Source organism: Cnephaeus nilssonii (genome assembly GCF_951640355.1).
Source record: "Cnephaeus nilssonii genome assembly, chromosome: X".
Taxonomy (NCBI): domain Eukaryota; kingdom Metazoa; phylum Chordata; class Mammalia; order Chiroptera; family Vespertilionidae; genus Cnephaeus; species Cnephaeus nilssonii.
In genome coordinates this window covers 104,884,836-104,906,078 of record NC_137071.1, presented here as the reverse complement: position 1 = coordinate 104,906,078, position 21,243 = coordinate 104,884,836, and the positions used below count along the sequence as shown (strand labels likewise).

Genomic DNA, 21,243 nt, shown 5'->3' with positions numbered 1-21,243 from the left:
TTACAGAAAAAAAAAAAAGTCTCTGTTTTAACTTTGGTTCTCCACCTGACAACGCTTTCACGTTATACATCAGCATGACAGAAAGCATCTCTCAGGCCACAAACAAAGGAGAAAATGGCCCAGTTAAGTCAGTTTCCAGCTAAACCTTACCTTGCTAATGTCTCAGATAATTGTGCTGTGAATGTGTGTGTGTGCGTGCGTGTGTGTGTGTATGTGTGTGCATGTGTGTTTGCTTTTGTTGCTGGTGAAATGGATGATTAGAACAATTTTAAAACATAAAGAGGCAAGATGGCTGATGTTGTTAAAGTTGTGAAAGAAACAATGATCACAGGCAATTGAAGAGGTAGAAGAACTGTTGTTAAATTAGATAAACAAAAAGCAGTTAGCCAGTGACAGCATTTCAGAGGCCACCATATGTGAAAAACTGAAGGTGCCATATATGACTTCCTAAGATACCCCTGGAAAGAGTGATTGTCTAAGGCTAGTAGGGAGTGGTTCGATATATTTAAGAAAGAAGTGTTTGTTTATCCATTAAACAGTACATTAGACATGTACTGTAATTAAGAAAGGTTAAAGCAGGGAATCATTTAGGGGTCTGGAACAAATTAATTCCATTTACATTCCTTCTAATGGGAAAAAATGATTTGGTTTTCAAACGAATCGCTTCTCTAACAGCCTTCCAGAACAAATTAAGTTCGAGAACCAAGATTCCACTGTACTGGTAGTGCTATTTTAAAAAATACTTACAGATAAGTGCCAAGTTTTGCAAACCAGAACTTCCTTTTGGATTTTCATTAAACTTTAGATTTGCCTCCTAATGTTTTAATCATGATTTCCTGTTAAGTATAAAGTGACATTTTGTAATGGCAGTTTGGCTATCTAACAAATTGTGATGAAATTATTAGACACTGTTACTCAAGGACCAAAATTCTTATATCCCAAAGGATATTTGACAAATATATAAATAAAAATGAGATTATTCATTTTATTTTGACTCTAAAAAAACATAAAATTGCAATAAGACATTACATATACAATAAAAATTAAAGTATCCATTGAATTTAGTAAAACAGCATCACACTGGAAAAAAGTCAAGCCCAGATGGCGTGGCTCAGTGATTGAGCATCGAGCTATGAGCCAGGAGATAACAGTTTGATTCCAGTCAAGGGCACATGCCCAGGTTACAGGCTTGGTCCCCAGGGTGAGGCGTGCAGGAAGCAGCCCATCAATGATTCTCTCTTATCATTGATGTTTCTATCTCTCCCTCTCTGAAATAAATAAAATCAATTTAAAAAATAGTCATAAAATTAACTCTTAAAATTTTCTGGGGACAGAGAAGCATATGAAAATTAAAAAACCACTGCCCCAAACAGGGTGAAGGTGATCCAATCATTTATTTATTAGACAGGGCAGGTCATTAAAAGAAAGGAAACATATTCAAAAGAATGTGCTTTTCTTATGTTATAGGCATTGATGCTCACAACAAATAACACTGCTCAATATGTCATGGAAACAGGCCACATACAGCCAAGAATATGCTGTCATGCCACTGAAAAAGAAGCTACACTGCATAGGAAACAATCCTTAGGGGGTTACAGAGATCTCCAATTCACTGTTCTACATTTTCTGCAGCTGAGCCATTAGCTCATAGCATTTGGCTGGCTCCCTGGTTACTAAGAAGTGAGTCTTCCCATATTTTAGAGAGCTTTCAATAGTTTAGACTTCTGAATGTCACTGAAATCAGTCATCTGCAGGCTGAATTAGCTTACATCACTACATTTTTGGGACTTACCCTAGGTCAGGCGTGGGGACTGTCTGGCCCATGGACTGAGCCGTATAAGGCCCGTGAAATCATGTAGTCTGGCCCTGTTAAGGCTTTGGGGGTGAGTTAATTAAATGTTTAACCAAATATAGCAGGCTAATTTTTAAATTGATAATTTTGAATGGCCCGTGAATGATGTCATAAATATCCAAATGGCCCTTGGCAGAAAAAAGGTTCCCCACCCCTACCCTAGGTAGTCATGGACTGTCTCATAGTATAAATAAAATTTGAACTTAACCCATTTAGCACTGTTACAATGCACCCGAATCACTTCAGTTCTACAGTACATACTTGAAAAAGATAGCAGAAATTCACTGGAGGAAAGTAAAGAAATTTGGGAAGTTCACCTGGCCCTGAGTATATAAATAAGCTGCTAGCAAAGTGAGACACATTTGAAAACTACCATCTCAATTATTTGCCAAATTATTAGGCATCATTTTTAGCCGGACTTTCCTGACTAGGCAGGCAAAGATTTCAATATCCACTCTAGAGACTAACCAAAATATTATAAGTAGTAGTATGTCATGAATATTTGGTTATGAGGAAAAAACTATTCAGCATGAGACTGAATGAGAAACCTGTTAGGTATCTGACCTTCCGTCCTTACATCTACTGATTTTACCAACACTTCCTTTCACAGCAGTCACAGTCCTTTAGATGAGAAGTTCTCATATCACATATGACAAAAGCCTATTTAGGAAGCCACTCATGAAAGACCAGATATTATATAAATTCATTTATAGTAAATGACCAGAAGGCAAATCATAGAGATTGAAAGTAGGTTAGTGGTTACTCGGGGCTGGGAGGCATTGGGAGAAAATGAGATATGAATGCTTAAAAGGTAGAGGGTTTCTTTTTGGGGTAATGACAATGTTCTCAAATTGACTGTAGTCATGGTTGCACAACTTGTGACTACATTATAAGACCACTGAATTATACATTTTAAATGGCTGAATTGTAAGGTATGTGAATTATATCTTAATGAAGTTGTTATAAAACATATTAGGAAGGTAAGACAGCCCCAAGAGAACATGAGGCTCTTGCGAATCCAGTCATATCTGAAACAGCATACAAGCTGATATAAGGAGCTGGTTTCTCACACACTATTTTGATTTCATTATCACCACTTTTAACCCCTGACTCAACATTTTAAACTAATTTCTAAATTATTTTAGGTTATCAGAAGATTTATAACTTTTTTCTCCTTAGAGATCATAGTCAGTGTTCCACAGAAAGACTAGGTTGGCAAAACAAAGCTAAACAAAACAATAAAAACCCAATGAAAAAAAAATAATCACCTGCTTTGGGGCTATGCATTACCAGGCAGAATAGAAGAGCTGAGGTTCATTCCTAATGGGAAAAAATGCCATCAAATGTAAGGGTATCATGTCTCTTGCCTAAAGCACATTTCCTTTTCGAATCTGCATAGATATTCCCTTTACATTTATACAGTTCAACATAAGCCAATTTTACATACTTGTAGAATTCAATAAAATCAATGTTCTCTACAAAGAAATGTTAAGCTTTCTGCAGATCAAAGAGTTAGCAAAATTTCCTTAAAACTAAAATTAGTTTCTAAAAAGCACTATTCTGTATCGTCAGCCTCATAAAACTAAAATTACTATTTCTAAAAAAAATGCTACTATGTATTAACATATCATGATGATGGCAAACTCTAAGCCTGCTACAAGTCAAAAGCCACAAAACAATTTCTTAAATGACCTGAACTTTTAAAAAAATATATTAGCTCCAAATATTTAGAACATATTGGGCCAAATTTCTGTGAAGTCTGCCTTTAACAAGAGATTTATTTTTACTAATTCACTAGTGTAGTATGCAATAAAGTAAGATTTTGAATAAGTTAAACTGGCTAATTACAAGTAATCAGTTTTCCTCAGTGGTTAATATTACTCTACATAGGCAGGGTAATTAAATCACAAAGGTTCATTTTGGTGTATCTACAATTATTCTTACACTATTTAACCAATTAGGGAAATTTTTACAGTTAAATGAAGAGAACACAAGTAGCTTTACAGGGAGTTGAGTGTGTTAAATATAAATATGTTTGTTATGAAAAAGAATTTCTGACAAAAAAATTTCTCACTGCACAGAGAACCCTAGAGAAGTGATGAAACAAGACAGCTGTTAGATGGTACATGGGAGTCAGGTGGAGTGCGAAGTCATAGATAAATTAAAAACTGGCAAGTATCTATTGAAGCAGAGCCACTTTTTAGGGGGCATAATAAAAAATGTCACCTTTTTAAATCTCTTTAGAGAAGTCAATTTGTTGTTAAGAAATGAATACCAAATTTAAAAAAAAAAGAAATGAAGACCATTTTATTACCATTAATACTGCAAAATGCAGTAGTCACACTGTTTCCAAAAGGATCCTAAAAACTGTAGTGCAAAGAAAAGAAATCTGAGAAAATAATTACAAAAAAAACCCCACACATTTTCCCCAAAGAAATGTGTTCAAAACAGTGACTGTTACAAAAGATGTCAATTTGTTGTAAATGAAAAAAAGAATTCTTGCTATGAAAGATCAAGGGCTCCTTTAACAAATAATTTATACTGCATCAATAACTTGATGTTCATTGCAGCACTATTTACAATGTATATACAGTATATAAAAGCCCAGCAACCAAACTGTGGAACAACCAGAACGACCGGTCGACCAGTCACTATGACACGCACTGACCACCAGGGAGAAGATGCTCAATGCAGGAGCTGCCCCCCTGGTGGTCAGTGCACTCCCACAGTGGGAGTGCTGCTCGGCTGACCGGGATGAGCAGCTGCTCCTGCAGTGGGAGCAGCCACTAGCAGGCCCAGGGTGAGGCCGAATCTCTGCACCTATCAAATACCTGAGACAGCCCAGACTCTGGCCTGACCCCACCAGCTGATGCAGGCCCTCTAAGGTATGTTCTAGAAAGAGCATGAGGAGCTAGCATAGGTGGATGGCAAGAGGGATGTGACTGTGGACCCACAAGGGAGGCTGTCCTGATAGCTGAGGATCCTGGAGCACGGCTGTCCTGAACATCACCAATGGTGTCACCGACCTGGCATCACACATCAAGGATATTCACTGAGTGGCTTTGGGGTGCAAGCTCTCCGCCAGGTCCCTCCAGGGCACAGAACAAGCCTTTACCCAAGACATTACCCCGAAATATCAGTTCAGACGAATTTCCTCATTCAGCAGTCACTCAGAGGGCAAGTCCACAGCCACTCAGCTGACCAGGATGAATGGCACTCCCACAGTGGGCCAATTCCGGCAGGCCACTCCCCCGACCAGTGCACGAATCTGTGCACCGGGCCTTTAGTAGCCAAGATATGGAAACAGCCCAAATGCCCATCAGTAGATGAGTGGATAAAAAAGCTGTGGTTCATTTACAAATGGATTACTAGTTGGCAGTAAAAAGAAGGAAATCTTGCCTTTTGTGACAGCATGGATGGACGTGGAGAGTATTATGCTAAGTAAAATAAGCCAGTCAGAGAAAGACAAGTACCATATTATTCCACTTATATGTGCAATTTAATGAACAAAATAAACTAAGAAATAAAATAGAAACAAACTCACAGATACAAAGAACAAATTGACAGCTGTCAGAGGGGAGGGGGGTTGGAGGGCTAGGTGAAAAAGGTGAAAGGATTTAACAAAAACAACTCATAGACACAGACAACAGTATGGTGATTACCAGAGGGTGAGTGGGGTGAGGGAAGATAGAAAAGGGTAAAGGGGGTATAAATGGTAATGGAAAGAGACTTGACTTGGGGTGGTGAACGCACAATACAATATACAGATGATACATTATAAAATTGTACACCTGAAACTTATATAATTTTATTAACCAATGTCACCCCAATAAATTCAATTAAAAAAATAAATAAATCTTGAAATTCTCCAAAAAAAATAATTTGATTACAGTGTACAAACAAGGGCCATAGACTTGTTTTAGTTAGATCTAAAAGATCAATATAAATACTGATGGGGGGAGTGTTTTATACTCCAAACTCCAATATTCCAACTCTGTGTCCTGTACTGTTGTTATGATTTGTAAAAATCTTAACGACGCAGGGATTCAAGTTTTCGTAACTTCAACGATGTGTTAGAGGACAATGCATCTTGATTTGAAGAATTTGTTGTATCTGAAGGCTGGAACAGTACTCTACCACGATGATTAAATACATAAAATGATGGGTGATTCCTTAATGTGTCAAATGCCCTTAAAAGAAAAAAAAGCATCAATTTTAGATATATCCTTATAAAAAGACTATTTGAAAATAAGCAGGCTTCTGGTGAATTTGCTATGGGTTATATTTAAAACTATGTTTAAATCCATGAAACCAGACCATAAATGGTAATCATACTGTATCTCATTTCTTTCTTGTATAAGGAAAATAAGAAACCTGGGAAAGCAATATACAGCCATAGAATTTTTAAATTCAACCAGTCCTTCCAGTACACTTATGAATAACACAAGTATAGTAGGTCCTTGGGTTACGTCGGAGATCCATTCCTACGGCGCGACTTAACGCGATTTCGCCATAAGTTGGAACCCACCTACATAAGCACCTACATCACTCACATGGAGCACATATACAGCAGTAATGAAGTGAAACAGTAAAAAAAAATTAAAAGAAAGATAACAATTCCTGGCCTTTACTTGTGGTAAATAAATAATAAAAAACATAAAGCACATATGTACATATGTCGAAATGTCAGAACTTTTTTTTTTATATAAATAAATGGGAGATGGCCACATAACCATGAAACGACGTACATTGAGTCCGATGTAACCCGAGGACTGCCTGTAGTTACTCAACTTTAATCACCTCTGTAGATCTAACATAAGCTCGTGCCAAATAGTCTTTTTAAAAAACCAGTACAGAGATTGTACCTTTGATTAGCCTCATTTGGCCATCACTATCCAAGCCCTATGATCATCTGAAAGACCTGTTTTCTAAACATAGCTCAAAGATCACAAAAAATTCCTTAAATTTCTTTGGTTTTTCTGTACCTGCTGTTGTCCAAATTCATATATTTACCACCTAATAAAATCATATTTTGCTACCACCTACTTAATGCCATTCTGCTTTACTTCTTTCTTTCCTGGCCCTTTGCCTGTGATTCTTAGTAGACTCTGTAAGAACAGTAGTGGGTGATTACAATGGCGTATCCTTTCTTCTCCAGTGAGAGATATGTGGTCTAATAAAGTTCACAATCACCTAAATGTATGGCTTTTAGTGTTGGTTTGTTTCTAAATATGGGTTTCCTGGAAAAAAAGAATTCTTCCTTTGATAAAAACTCAAATCTCAAAGTCAGCCCACCTAAAAATCCAAGTACATCCCCACATGAAACAGGAAACCTGAGATGTGACTATTTAAAATGTAAAGTAAAAAGAGGTAGATTTTCCTCTAACACATAAATGTTTATTGTGAATCCTCCTAAAAAAATATTATAAAAGGTTAAATTTTCCAGAATAAAGAAAGTGAGTAAAGTCCAGAGATGGAAATGAACAAAGCTAAAGGATGATTTTATAAAAGAAATATTGCCCTGGCCAGTGTGGCTCAGTTGGTTGGGGATTATTCCATGCACTAAAAGATTGCCAGTTCAATTCCCCTTCAGGGCACATGCCCAGGTTTCAGGTGAGGACATGCAGGAGGCAGCTGATCAACGTTTCACTTTCACATCGGTGTTTCTCTCTACTCTCCCTTCCTCTCGCTCTAAAAATCAATAAAAAGTCTTTTTTAAAAAAGACATATTGGAAAGAAAAGCAAGCAAAGTTCACAAAAATAGCTTAGAAGAAGTACAGGAGAAAAAAAGAAAGCAGAATAAGAAATATACTTTACTCCGAGACCATGTGGATTCCAGCAAGAGAGGAATCGACAGGACTACTCCAGCCATGAAGACAGAAGAGAAGCAGTCCAGAGATGGAAGACGCTGATGTGGCCTTCCCATACTAGCAGTTAGCAGCTGTGCATCACTGCAGATTGCCCAGGACCAAACCGGACAGAGTCGGACCTGCATTACCACCATTTGTCCACCATCCAGAACTGAAATGTCAGTGCTGACATGTACACATAAGGAACTGTTGGACATTGAAATTGGGTCTCAAAAGAACTGTTGGCCCAGAAAGAAACTCACTACACACTGATTCATTTGCCTGTCACCATAACCATTATTGCTTGTCTCATTTTCGGTTCTTATACGTGTATTTCTAATAGCACATGATCTCACTCATCTAGGGGAAATAATGAACAACATAGACTGATGAACAAGAACAGACCCAGAAACAAGGAGGCATGGATCAGACTGTCGGGCCTCAGGGGGAGGGTAGGGAAGGGTGGGGGTAAAGGGGGAGATCAACCAAAGGACTTGCGTGCAGGCATATGAGCCTAACCAGCGGTTAAGGACAACAGGGGGGTGGGGGCATGTGTGGGGAGGGGTGTGGGATGGGAATGGGGGGACGAGGACAAATATGTGATACCTTCATCAATAAAGAAATTTTAAAAAAAGAAAAAAAAGAAATATACTTTAATACAGCGGTAGAAAAGGGCCTGAGAACAGAGTTTATGTCACAGATTAGGTTCAAGTAATAAAGGAAACAGAAAATCCCTTATTCTTCCAAAGAGAGAGCTGAGTCAGAGGACAAAAAGAGGAAAAAGGGAAGGAAGGAAAGGAAAGCAAAGAGAAGGAAGGAGATGGAGGGAAGGAAAAAAATTTCTGAGGGAATATCTTCCTATATATCTATTTCCATCCACCTATGTATCCAAACAACCAATAAGTAATTTTAAGCAAACACGAAATCTTATTCTAATGTCAATAGCCTATCATTCAACTTCAGTTTTTCCTATCATATCAAACAGTGCCTCAATATCTTGATTTCATTACACAGACATATTGTATAATCAAAATGTAAAAACCAACTTTTAAGTACCAGAACATATACATTTATGTAAATGAAGCAAAACTCAAGAAATTAAACACTTACGAAAAGGGGAAAACTTACTTATTTTTTAGTTCTGAAGTGGCATCCATGTCTTTAAACTCCCCTGCAATATGAACTATACCATAACAGGTAACCGCAAAGGCCAGAAGTGTCTGAAGAACTATCTGTAAGCATAAAGATTAAAGATTACTAAATAAATACAAGTATTATTATAAACATTTACAATTTTATCTCCATAAAATTTTAGCCTCTAACATGTATTTCTCCCAGATCTTATCAAGGAGTCAATTCTCAGTTTAAAGATTTGGACTTAAACACTATAAAATCTATAAATTCTGTGGATTGGCTACAAAAATACTTGTGGGTTTTGCTCAAATAGCAAAAACAGGTACTGAGCCCTAGCCAGCTTGGCTCAGTGGATAGAGCGTTGGCCTGTGGACTGAAGGGTCCTGGGTTAGATTCTGGTCAAGGGCACATGCCTGGGTTGCAGGCTCAATCCCCAGTAGGGGGCGTGCAGGAGGCAGCCAATCGATGGGTCTCTCTCATCATTGATGTTTCTATCTCTCTCTTCCTCTCCTTTCCTCTCTGAAATCAATAAAAATATTTTTTTAAAAAAAGAGGTAATGAGCCATTCAAAACTCAGTTATCAACTACTATTTGCTTCCAAAAGCAACTAAGAATTTTTAATGTATTATTGTTAAACTAGAGGCCCGTTGCACGAAATTCGTGCACTGGGGAGGGTGTCCCTCAGCCCAGCTTGCACCCTCTCTAATATGGGACCCCTCGGGGAATGTCCAACTGCAGGTTTAGGCCCGATCCTTTGAATCGGGCCTAAACCTGCAGTTGGACATCCCTCTCACAATCCGGGACCGCTGGCTCCTAACCGCTCACCTACCTGCCTGATTGCCCCCTAACTGCTCCCTTGCTGGCCTGATTGCCCCCTAACTGCTCCTTTGCAGGCCTGATTGCCCCCCAATACCCTCCCCTGCTGGCCTGATCACCCCCAAGGCTTTTATTAGTATAGATATGACCCTGCACAGAAAATTTTACTAACCCTGCTTTACAATAAGGGCTTGACGATTGAATCATTAGGACCAGACACCAAGATTTCCTTTCTTTAAATAGTGGAGGGAATAATTATCTTGTCTTTAAGTTGCCCAGAAATTAAAATGAGATAATGACTTAGAAAAGTATAAAAGCACCATATAAAGACAACTGTCTTTTTAATGAAGTGATAAAATGAAAAACACTATTTTTATTCTCCTCTTCCTTCCTTTACAGCTTTTATTTAAACTTTGAAATTTATGAAAATTTCACTCCAATTTTCATTTCTTTACATTCAACATTATTTTGTATTGGTTTCAAGTTTTATATTAGTTACAGAATAGTGGTTAGACAATCATATACTTTACAAAGTGTTCCCCGATATTTCTAGTACCCACCTGGCATCATACCATCATTACAACACTATTGACTATATTCCCTATTTAAGTGACAATGGGTTTACAGGTTCCTTTCAGTCTTTCTTTTGTGTTGCTCGTCCTTCCTTTTCTTTCTCACTTCTTCCCTCATTTTCTTTATATAGTATCTCAATTGGCCATCAAAGCTCAGTGAAGGCACTGGGACACGCTTCATCCATTTTATAGACCAGGAAACTGAGGCCAATTCCAGTTGGCTGTGGAACTTGACTCAGCACACAGGAAGCCCTCAGAGCCATGCTCTTTGCGCTTCCTAAAGGGCAGTCGCCTGGCAAACAGAACAAACCTTCCAGTCAGGCTTCCGAGCCTCTTTCTCAAGCACCTCTTCATTGCAGATGCTCCAAATTCTTTCCTCTCCCTGTCCCCTGCCCCCCATTCTTTACTGCCCCGCTTCTCTGGAGCAGGTGGAAGGCTTCGCACTCACTGCCTAGGCATGCTCTGCCATGGGGCAGGGCACCCCGGGCTTGCTTTTGGGTCAAGGCAGGAGTAGAAGTCACTGCCTCTGAAGTGTGAAGGCCGCCTGAGCGAGGCCCATTAGCGCTGGGAGCTTCTCTGAATCACATCAGTCAGTCCAGTACCCTGCAGTGCAGCACCCCTCCACTGAGGTGGCACCACCCCTCAACCCCCGCCTCAGGGGTGAGGGTCCTGGCCCTCTGCCAGGAGTCCTTCCATGCCCCTTGATCCCTGGCTGGGCCCACCCATGTCTTGGGGGCACTGCAGAACCTGTCTCTCTGCAGATGAGGCAGATCCCTGCCCTAGGTCTCCCCGAAGCTATGAATCTGTGGCCAGAGGCCTGGTCTGGGTCTCAGCAACCCCATGCCTGCAATGTTCCCAGGGACCCCCGGAGTGGCTGGGCAGGTCCCGCCTCCCCTCCCTAGGGTGCCGATCTCCCCAGGGACCCCCGGGAGCGGCTGGACAGGCCCAGCCATGCCCCCCAGGCCGCGATCTCCCCAGGGACCCCTGGGAGCGGCTGGGCAGCCTGGCCTCGCCTCCCTGGGGTGGCGATCTTCCCTGGGACCCCCGGAACTAAGAGGACTGGGCGCCGCCATCTTGATCTTCTCAACGGCCAGATAGGCCACCCCGAGTCCCACCCCCCAGCCTCCCACCGGCCCAATCGTGGGCGTAGCGGAGTGATGGTTATTTGCATATTACCCTTTTATTAGGTAGGATATCATCCTATATAATAAAAGGCTAATATGCAAATCAACTGAATGATGAGCACACTCCACCAGGGGGCAGACGCTCAATGCAGGAGCTGCTCCCTGGTGGTCAGTGCGTTCCCACAGTGGGAGCACTGCTCAACCAGAAGCCAGGCTCACAGCTGGCAAGTGCAACAGCGGTGGCAGCAGCCTCTCCCACCTCCTTGGCAGTGCTAAGGACCTCACGGGGTAGTGGGCCTAAGCCAGCAGGCAGACATCCCCTGAGGGGTCCCAGACTGCAAGAGGGCACAGGCCTGGCTGAGGGACCCCACTCCAGTGCACAAATGTCGTGCACCAGGCCTCTAGTAGAGTATAAAAAGAATACTCTTATCTCTCTCTCCCTCTCACCTTCCTCTGTAAAATCAATAAAAGAAATATATTTTTTATAAAAAGAACACTCTTACCCTCCACCCAGCTTAAGAAACAGAATATTACCAGTACCTTTCAAGTCCCATGTGTCCCTCTGCAATTATATTCTTCACCCTCTCTCTCAAAGTTAACTACTGTCCCAAATTGTGTATTAATCTGTTCTTTGCTTTTCTTTATAATTTTATCAGCTGTGTGTGTACCTCTAAACATATATTGCTTACTTTTCCACACTTTGAATAATTTTTGGTGAGTTTCATCCCTTTTGTCATCCATTCATTTTCACTGTGTTTTGTATTCCATTATATGAAAACTAGCGGCCTGGTGCACAGATTTGTGCACATTGAAAGGAAATTAATTAGGAGAAATATTTTAATATCTCTATTTGCCCTTTCTCTATAATAGAAGTGTCAACCAAATTCACAATCAACAATGAAAGATCAAAACACACATGTGCAATTGGCAGCAGCAAGAGCTTTATATGTATCGCACATGCACAAGTCAACTTAGCCTTTTATATATAGAATAAACTTGCTTAATTAGACCTGCTTTCTGATTTAGCTAAACTTTTTCCAGACCAGTGAAGCACCCCAACTTCTCCTTTAAGGTAACTATCAGCAACACAGCAGTAAATATCACATGAAGCAGATTATTATTGTAGATCATGCAGGGAGAACAAAAGGTAAAATATTTAACTGCAGCAGTGTTTGACTATATTCTGCGCAGTGAGAAAACCTGAAGTCATTTTCAAGGTCCACCATTTCTTACTTCTTTTTAGTCGGGTCAAGTTTTTAAACTTTCTAAATCCCTGTTTTCCGGCTAATGAAAAGAAACTAGGACTCTACCGAGTCTCCTATCTACCTACTCCAAGACTTCTGTGAGGATCAAATGAGATGAGACACAGGAAAATGCTTCACAGACATTTGGTTAAAGTGTAAAATGTTTGCACCTGGCTATAAAGCAAGTCGTGTTCCTGGGCTGAAGAAACTCCAAGGAGGCTAGTCACTAGGGCAGTGATGGGCAACCTTTTGAGCTTGGTGTGTCAAACTTCACCAAAAAACTGAGCATAACTCGGGTAGTATGTCACTTTGAGGAAAAAACATTATTTCGCAAATGTTTCATCCTCGGCATGCGGCCGCCTCAGCGGCCACATGTCATCAGAAATGGCTACACGTGTCAGTGCTGACACGCGTGTCATAGGTTCGCCATCACTGCACTAGGGAGAGGAAGCTGGGCGTTGCTACGTGACATCATTACCCAGCTCCCACCACCACTATTTCTGGGCTGGGCTGGGCTGTGGGCAGCATTTTGCGCCATGGGGTCTCAGCAGCATCAGCTGCGATTTGGTGGGCTTTTGCTCTGGGGTGGTGGCAGGGCCTGTGTCCCACGTGGGGGAAGCTGAGTATTGCTCTGTGGGCTCCAGGTCCACGGTGCTGTTTCTCTGTAAATGCCCAGTGCGCATCATGGCAACTCCTGCATTGAGCATCCGCCCCCTGGTGGTCAGTTAGCGTCATAGCGACCAGTCAGATGGTTGGAGACTTAGCATATTAGCCTTTTATATATATAGATAGCACAATTTATCCATTTCACTTTTGATGGTTATGTGGGCTGTTTTCTGTGTGTGTTACTTTTACAATGTCAATATGGATATCCTTGTGTATATATCCTGGTGCATGGGACTAGAATCACTGGTGTAGCGTGTACACATATTCAACTGTATTAGGTAGCATTAAACTGCTTTCCAAACAAGTTGTGCAAGCAAAAAGTTGCATGCTTGACATTAACTGGCATGAATTTATAGGCATATTTTATTTTCTTGATTGTGATTTCATCTATTTTTAAAATTTTCTAATTTGTAAACAGAAGAAAGTTATTTTTTTTAAATATATTTTATTTTATTTTATTTTTATTTTTTTTTTTATTTTATTGATTTTTTACAGAGAGGAAGAGAGAGGGATAGAGAGTTAGAAACATCGATGAGAGAGAAACATCGATCAGCTGCCTCCTGCACACCCCCTACTGGGGATGTGCCCGCAACCAAGGTACATGCCCTTGACCGGAATCGAACCCGGGACCCTTGAGTCCGCAGGCCGACGCTCTATCCACTGAGCCAAACCGGTTTCGGCAGAAGAAAGTTATTTTTTTAAAATATTTTTACCAATTTCAGAGAAAAAGAGAGAGGGAGAGAGATAGAAACATCAATGATGAGAGAGAATCATTGACCGGCTGCCTCCTGCACGTCCCCCACTAGGGATCAAGCCTGCAACCCAGGCATGTGCCCTTGACTGGAATCAAACCTGGGACCCTTCAGTCTGCAGGCTGATACTCTATCCACTGAGCCAAACTGGTCAGGGCCGGAAGAAAGTTATTTTAAATAGACATAAATGAATGTGTGTTCATCTATCACAAATCAAAAGTGATGGGAGAACAAGTTAATAGCCACATTTACCATATCCTTAATCACATACAACTAAAGGCAAAATTAGCCACAAGCTATTACTCAATCTAAATTAAAACCTAATGTCATATGTTATACCAGTTTACATTCCTACCACCAGTGTACCACAACCACTTTCATGCAATGCAATCATAGGCACTATTAACAAGAATATGGTAAATCTGTAAATAGTCATGAAAATATGTCAAGATAAATTAAGTAATAAAAAAATCTAATTATAGAACTATAAATAGCCCAGTGGTATTGCTCAGTGGTTAAGCATAGATCCATGCAACAAGAGGTGTTGATTCCCACATGACTGGGTTTCTGGCTCGATCCCTGGTGGGGGCATGCAGGGGCAGCCAATCAATATTCTCTCTCATTGATACTTATATATCTCTCTACCTTTCCCTTCCTCTCTCTCTAAAAAAAAATCAATAAAAGTATGTTTTAAAAAACAAACAAAAACTACACACACACATATATAGGTATACACACACACACACACACACATATATATATATATATACCCATGCATAATAACTTTTTAAAAGAAAACCTCTCTGTTTTGATTAGCTAAAATTATACAGACATAAATAAAGATAATGTTGTTTATGCATAGGAAGAAAACTGTACTGTACCATACAAACTATTCAGAATAGAAGTAGAAATGCTGAGCAATGGAGTCAGGTTTTTTTAATGGGGTCTGTTTTAGTTTTTACAGTTATTGTTTGATTCTGTTACAACGGACTTACTATTTTGTAATTTAAAATCCAATAAAGAGAAAAATTGTGTGTGAAGTTCACACATATCATTTTAGCTTAAAATATACCCCCTTTTCACTTTGCCAATTGGACTTATGTCTTTATTGGTCATTCAAGTGGGGCAAAGGAAATATCCTTTTAAAACTCAAGCAAACGGGGTGTTTGTTTTGTATCCCGTCAGAGGAAACAAAATAGACTTACAGGATTTGGTATTAGGCAGTTCAAGTTTCCAAAGTATAAAAAGAAGTTTAGCCGAAACTGGTTTGGCTCAGTGGATAGAGCGTCGGTCTGTGGACTGAAAGGTCCCAGGTTCGATTCCAGTCAAGGGCATGTACATTGGTTGTGGGCACATCCCCGGTAGGGGGTGTGCAGGAGGCAGCTGGTAGATGTTTCTCTCTCATCGATGTTTCTAGCTCTCTATTCCTCTCCCTTCCTCTCTGTAAAAAATCAATAAAATATATTTTTTTAAAAAGAAGAAGTTGTTTAATAAGTTACAAATGTTATTAGCGATCTGGTTTAGGTTAAATTATTTAGTGTTTTGGGGTCTGTTAACTTACCCTATCTGTGGGTAAAGGGTTCATGGTTTATTTAATAAATGAAACTGCCAAAAGTTTTTTTGAATTTGGTTTTATTTTTTATGAAGCATTTATAAGAATTTCTGTATTAGAAATAAATAAATAAATAAAATAAATAAAATAACACTTCCTTGTTTTTCTTTAATTTTACCTCCTATGTATATGTTCCTAATCAATGTTTTGTTAGTTTTGCTTGTTCTTAAACTTTATATAACATGAAAATTTAAAAAAAACAACACAACGAAGTCAAAGCCCTGGCGGAGTGGTTCAGTTGGTTGGAGCGTCGTCTGGTACACCAAAAGGTTGCAGGTTCTATTCCCAGTCAGGACACATATCTAGGTTGCAGGTTCAATCCCTGGTGGGTGGTACCAGACACAACTGATTGATGTTTCTTTCTTCTCTCTCTTTCTCTCTCTCCCCCTTCCTCTCTCTCTCTCTAAAATCAACGAAAACATATTCTGGGGTGAAGATTTTAAAAATGAAGTCAAACATTCAACTTTTTAAGTGCATCTCTGACTATGGAAGAGCAACTTCTATAAAGACTATTTAAAATATAGTTCTAGAAACCAAACAGAATGCATAAGAAATAGAGAACAGATGTAATTTCATGTCTGAAATTTTTTAATATAATAAAAATCAGTAAAAATACTACTATAAAGTATATGGTTAATTTTTTAAATCTATGTTAATAGAATATAAATGACCAACTTACATCTATTGGCAGTGATTCATCTTCCTTTTCCGTTAATCGCATATAAGAACGATCTATAAAACCAGAAGCACACCATTAAGAAAATTTTAGCTAATATTTCTTCCTTAAAATGCAAGCAAATCAATATACCAAAGAAGCAGCTTACTTATATGCTACATAAAGTAATGCTAATCCTGGATTCCTCAAAAACCTCTGTCTTCTAAGGTAATCAGCCTGATCTTGAGCTATTGAATTCTAATCATAACCTGCTTTGTACCCTTAAAAAATGAGGTAAGAGTGAAAGGTATAGAACTTGTATGCATATATGCATAACCCATAGACACAGACAATAGTGGTGAAGGCCTGGGGTGGGAGTGGGCTAGAAGAGGTCAAAGGGGGGAAAGACATATGTAATACTTTCAACAATAAACATTTAAGAGTTTTATAGTTTTAAAAAAGAGTAAAAAGTAAGCAAGTATGAGGAAGAAACATACATAATTTTTCTTTCATTACCACAGGAAAACTAGAATTCTCTTAAACAAATCATTTCTTTCATTAACTGGTCAAAGAAATCACAATTATTTTAAAATTAATAAGCTTACAGAAATCTCCACTCTGATATAACATCACCATCACATTTAATTGGTAGGGAAATGTTTTTCCTGGGAGAATATGCTGGGGCAGTGGTGGGATAGGAAAAAATCCAGGACATAAATTTCTGCCTCTGTTATCTATATATATAAAAGCCTAAGCGACCAAATGACTGAACAACCGAACAACTGGTCAATGGGTCACTATGATACGCACTGACCACCAGGGGGCAGACGCTAAACGCAGGAGCTTCCCCCTGGTGGTCAGTGTGCTCCCACAGCAGGAGCGCTGCTCAGCTGATTGACGGGCACCAGATGCAGGGCTCACGGCTGGGGGTGCGAGCCTCTCCCAATCAGGACTGACTGGGCGCAATCCTGCAGCAGGTGCAGCAGAACTGGAATGAGCGGGAGCAGCACAGCATCCAGTTCAAGCTTGGGCTCCTCCACGCCCACCTGCCACTTCCCGCACTACTTCGTGCTGTGCGGGATTAATGCAGACAATGGGCTGGAGCCCGATAAGCTGGCAGGTAAGGCTGGGCTGTGGCAGCATGGAGGTCCACTGATCTCCACAGGCCAGGCCGAGGGACCCCACCAGTGCACGAATTGGTGTACCAGGCCTCTAGTAAAAATATAAAATCCTAATTCTATATGAAGCTTACACAATCCCTATTTAACAATGTATTGTAAACTAAAGAAGCCAAATAGTTGTGAGTAAACATGATTGGCTCTTAAAAGAGAATTTGTTTAGAGATATTTCCAGAGTTCTTTCTTACAGAGTTTATCATAAGGACAAATGTAAAAGAAAAATCAAACCAATACCAAAAGTAGGTTTCGCCTAACTTCCTACTGTCTGTTCAGATCCCAGCTAGCTTCTTCATTGCTTGAAGTCTAATCTGACTCTCTAATACTACCTTTAACCAGGTACTTCCACATCTGTAAAACTAAGGGGCTTAAAACTTCTGTAAAACTTCAATGATCTTGCTCTAGGATCTTAAAATTTTACAGCTGAAGCCCATGGTAGAAAATGCTGCAGCACAGAATCCTCCCCTCCTCTAGGGCACTGCTTCTCAAAGGAATGTGCATGCAAATCACCAGGAGATCTGACTGAAATGCAGATTTGGTTTCAGTAGATCTGGAGCAGGCATTTCTAACTAGCTCCCAAGTGATTAAAATCATGCTGGTTTGTTGACCACACTTGAGCCAACAAGGCTCTAGAATTGCCCCAACTCGAAGTACTTTTACATACTTTTAGCATGGCATTTATATCACTTTATTGTGATTATTTCTTGACCCATTTGTTTCTCCATTTGCCACTGAACTCCCTCAGGGCATCACTTACTGCACCACTAGCACAGGGGTGGGGAACATCTGGCCCGTGGCCCATAAGAGGCCCTCAAAATAATTTGGTCTGTCCCTGCCAAGGCATTGGAGGTGAGTTAATTAAATGTTTAACCAAATATAGCAGGTTAATTGTTAAGTTGATAATTTCCTATGGCCCTCGAATGATGTTATAAATATCCAAATGGCCCTTGGCAGAGAAAAGGTCCCCTACCCCTGCTCTAGCACCTAAGAACAATGCAATTTCAACCAATTCCCAGAGACTGAATTTCATAGTAGTGTAGCACATATGCTCTAGTCAAACTCCTTGTCTTTAAATCCTTGGCCCAAATTGTACTTTCTTATCTCTGTACTTTTGTGCAAGTTTCCTAGGTGTCTGTCTCAATTTCTTCATCTTTCAACGATGATAGCAACAATAATAGCTACCTCAAAGGGCTTTTGGTAGGACTGAATTATATAGTACAAGTAAAATGCTTAGTTCAGTTCCTGGCACTTGATAAGCTCTTAATAATGTTAGTTATTATTATTGTCATTAAAGCTGGAGCACAGAACAGAGGAGACTGGGGAAACATGACAAATAAATGTAACGTGATACCCTGGATTGATTCCTAGAACAGAAAGAGGACATTAACGTCAAAACTGGTGAAATGCAAATAAAAGCTAGACTTCAGTTAATAGTAATATACCAATGTCAGTTTTTCAGTTGTGACAATATACCGGGTAATATGTTACCAATGGTGGAAACTAAGTGAGGGGTCACTCTCTGTAGTATCTTTGCAACTTTGCTGTAAATCTAAAACTTTTAAATAAAAATTTATTTAACAAATAATTTGCATTTCCTTCATACAATGTCACAATACATGTATGTAATCAGTGGTTAAAATAATTGGATAATTTAAATTATATATAATAAACAGAACAAAAGGTTTTAACTTGAAAAAAATGGAGCTTTGAAGGAATTCACATTTCATTTTCTACTTTATTCCTAAATAAGGAAAGCAATCCAGCAAATAAAGAAATGAAGTTCATGTTTGAACTCATTTACTTCATTCAACAGATTTATTGAGTACATACTGTGCTAGCCACTGAAATTACAGCAAAGAACACAAAATAAACATTGTCCCTGCACTCATGGGCTCTATAGGCTAGGACTGGGGTCAGCCAACTTTACCTGTAAAGGGTCAGATAATAAATATTTTAGGATTTGCAGGCCATTCTGTTTTTACCACAAACTCAACTCTGCCCTTAGAAAGCGGACAGACAATACCTAGATGAATGGGTATGGCTGTGTGCCAATAAAACTTCATAAATGGACATTGGAACTTCGATTTTATATAACTGTCATGGATCATAAAATGATATTCTTTTGATTTTCCACCCGAATAAAAAATGTAAAAACATTATTAGCTCACTACGAAAACAGGAGGGAGGCTGCATTCGGCCTACAAGCCCGAGACTGCTGACCCTTGGTCTAGAAGGGAAGATGTCAAAACAGATCAACTGTTTCAAGATTGCACAGCATTCTCTGCTGGATTCCAACTTGATGATATCATTTTATCTGTACGATAAAGTACTTCAACTTTTTTTCATTTAAACTTTCTGTCACTCTCTGTGACATGTCTCACCCAAGGTCACAGATTTAGCGGCAAAGCAGGTTTTTAAGAACCTGCCCTCCTGACTGCCGGTCCAGTGCTCTTTCCCCTGTACTAGTCCCTACCTGAGGCAAATGGTCACTTAACTTCTCAGTCACTGCCTGAACAGCCCAGGAGTGCCCAAGATGCTGTCCACCTAGCTGTCATAGGACCATGAGCATCCGAGGTCCTCAATCTGACACTTGGCCTGATCAGCCCAGCGCTAGATCTGACATCACTTATCCTGGATTCTCAGACTCCCTCTTTGCATGCCAGGCAGTGCGCCTGTCAAGCTCTGAGCCCTCTCCCAGACACCCACTTCTAACGTTGCTTCAATCTACCACTGGGGAGCCCCGCACCGTTTCTTGTAGTCACCCCAAACTCTAAGGTCTCTAATGACCCTTCCTGTGTCCCGCAGGCACTTACGCTGAGCAGCAGAAAAGGCCGCGTGTGCTAGGGCAAAGAGGCCAATGCCCACCAGCCCCTTCCACAGTGACAGTGCCATTATTCCCGAGGAGCAGCAGCCCAAGGAAAGCAGCGAAGGGCGGCAAAGCAATTCCCTCTCCCAAAGGTGGTTGTCTACGCAGCGCAGAAAAATGACGTCACTGGACCACTGGGCGCGAAGTGTCTCCCAGAGGTGGGAAAACTAAAGAGCCTTCAGAAAGCGGAAACAGAAATGCGGGGAAGGAGGGGAAAGCAGGGCGGCGGGTGGGAGGAGGGAGGTCCGCGAGTGAGACCGCCTGCGTAGCATAGCACCGCCTCTCTGAAAGGGGAGGAGCGGCTGGGAGGAAGGGGGCTTAAAAGGAGGGGCAAAAGTGGACCAATGGGGAAGCTGAGAGGAAACTGAGCGCTGACAAGGGGCAAGGGGCGGGGCCTATGGAGAGGCGGCGGAGGGACTGTGGAGAGGCCTGGGTGTGGCCGAGGGGCGGGGGCCTGGAGGCGGTGTTTACCGGGTTTCTGTCACCGGCAGGGGATTTTCGGTTTGTTTGCTTGTTTTGTTTGTTGCTTTTCCCCCAAGCTGTGTCCTTTGTGTGTGTGTTGGCTTTCCCTATGCTTCGGCCTTTTGCGGACTGGCACTATGGGAGGAGGCAAGAGTGTGAAAGCGAGGAGGCGGGTGGGGTGCAAAGGAAAACCTCCAGGGAGGGTATTTGGAGCCCAAGACACGTGGCACCCTCGGGGCAAAGTTAGTTCCCTCATCCTTACCATCAAAAGGTCTTTAAGAACGATTCCCGCGCAAATTGGTAGCACAGCTGGAGTGTTTTGTAATGAAGAGAACGAGTTTACATTAGGGATAAATGATAGGGGAGGAATATATGGATGCTAAAAAGGCAGGCCCATCTTGTCTCTTATCTCCCTCTGTCTGTCTGTCTGTCTCTCTCTCTCATCAAAATAAAATGCACTATCC

At 40.6% G+C, this 21,243-nt stretch overlaps 1 protein-coding gene across 1 annotated transcript; it reads right to left on the bottom strand.

Annotated features, from left to right (window-relative positions):
- Window positions 1-5,350: 5,350 nt before the first annotated feature.
- MMGT1 (membrane magnesium transporter 1) lies at window positions 5,351-20,557 on the bottom strand. Its single transcript, XM_079765455.1, has 4 exons — window positions 20,265-20,557; window positions 16,301-16,353; window positions 8,830-8,933; window positions 5,351-6,042 (listed from the first exon to the last, which is right to left on the bottom strand). Exons 1-4 carry the CDS (start codon window positions 20,341-20,343, stop codon window positions 5,883-5,885), a joined length of 396 nt encoding a protein of 131 aa, XP_079621581.1. The 5' UTR covers window positions 20,344-20,557; the 3' UTR covers window positions 5,351-5,882.
- Between the last annotated feature and the right edge of the window lie 686 nt (window positions 20,558-21,243).

Excerpts from the sequence above, each read along its gene's own strand:
- MMGT1 (XM_079765455.1), bottom strand. The coding sequence starts at position 20,343 with ATGGCACTGTCACTGTGGAAGGGGCTGGTGGGCATTGGCCTCTTTGCC. Across the intron at positions 16,354-20,264 it reads GGCCTTTTCTGCTGCTCAGC|ATCGTTCTTATATGCGATTA; the intron begins GTAAGTGCCTGC and ends CTGGTTTTATAG. Across the intron at positions 6,043-8,829 it reads ACTTCAGAACTAAAAAATAA|GGCATTTGACACATTAAGGA; the intron begins GTAAGTTTTCCC and ends TTTTCTTTTAAG.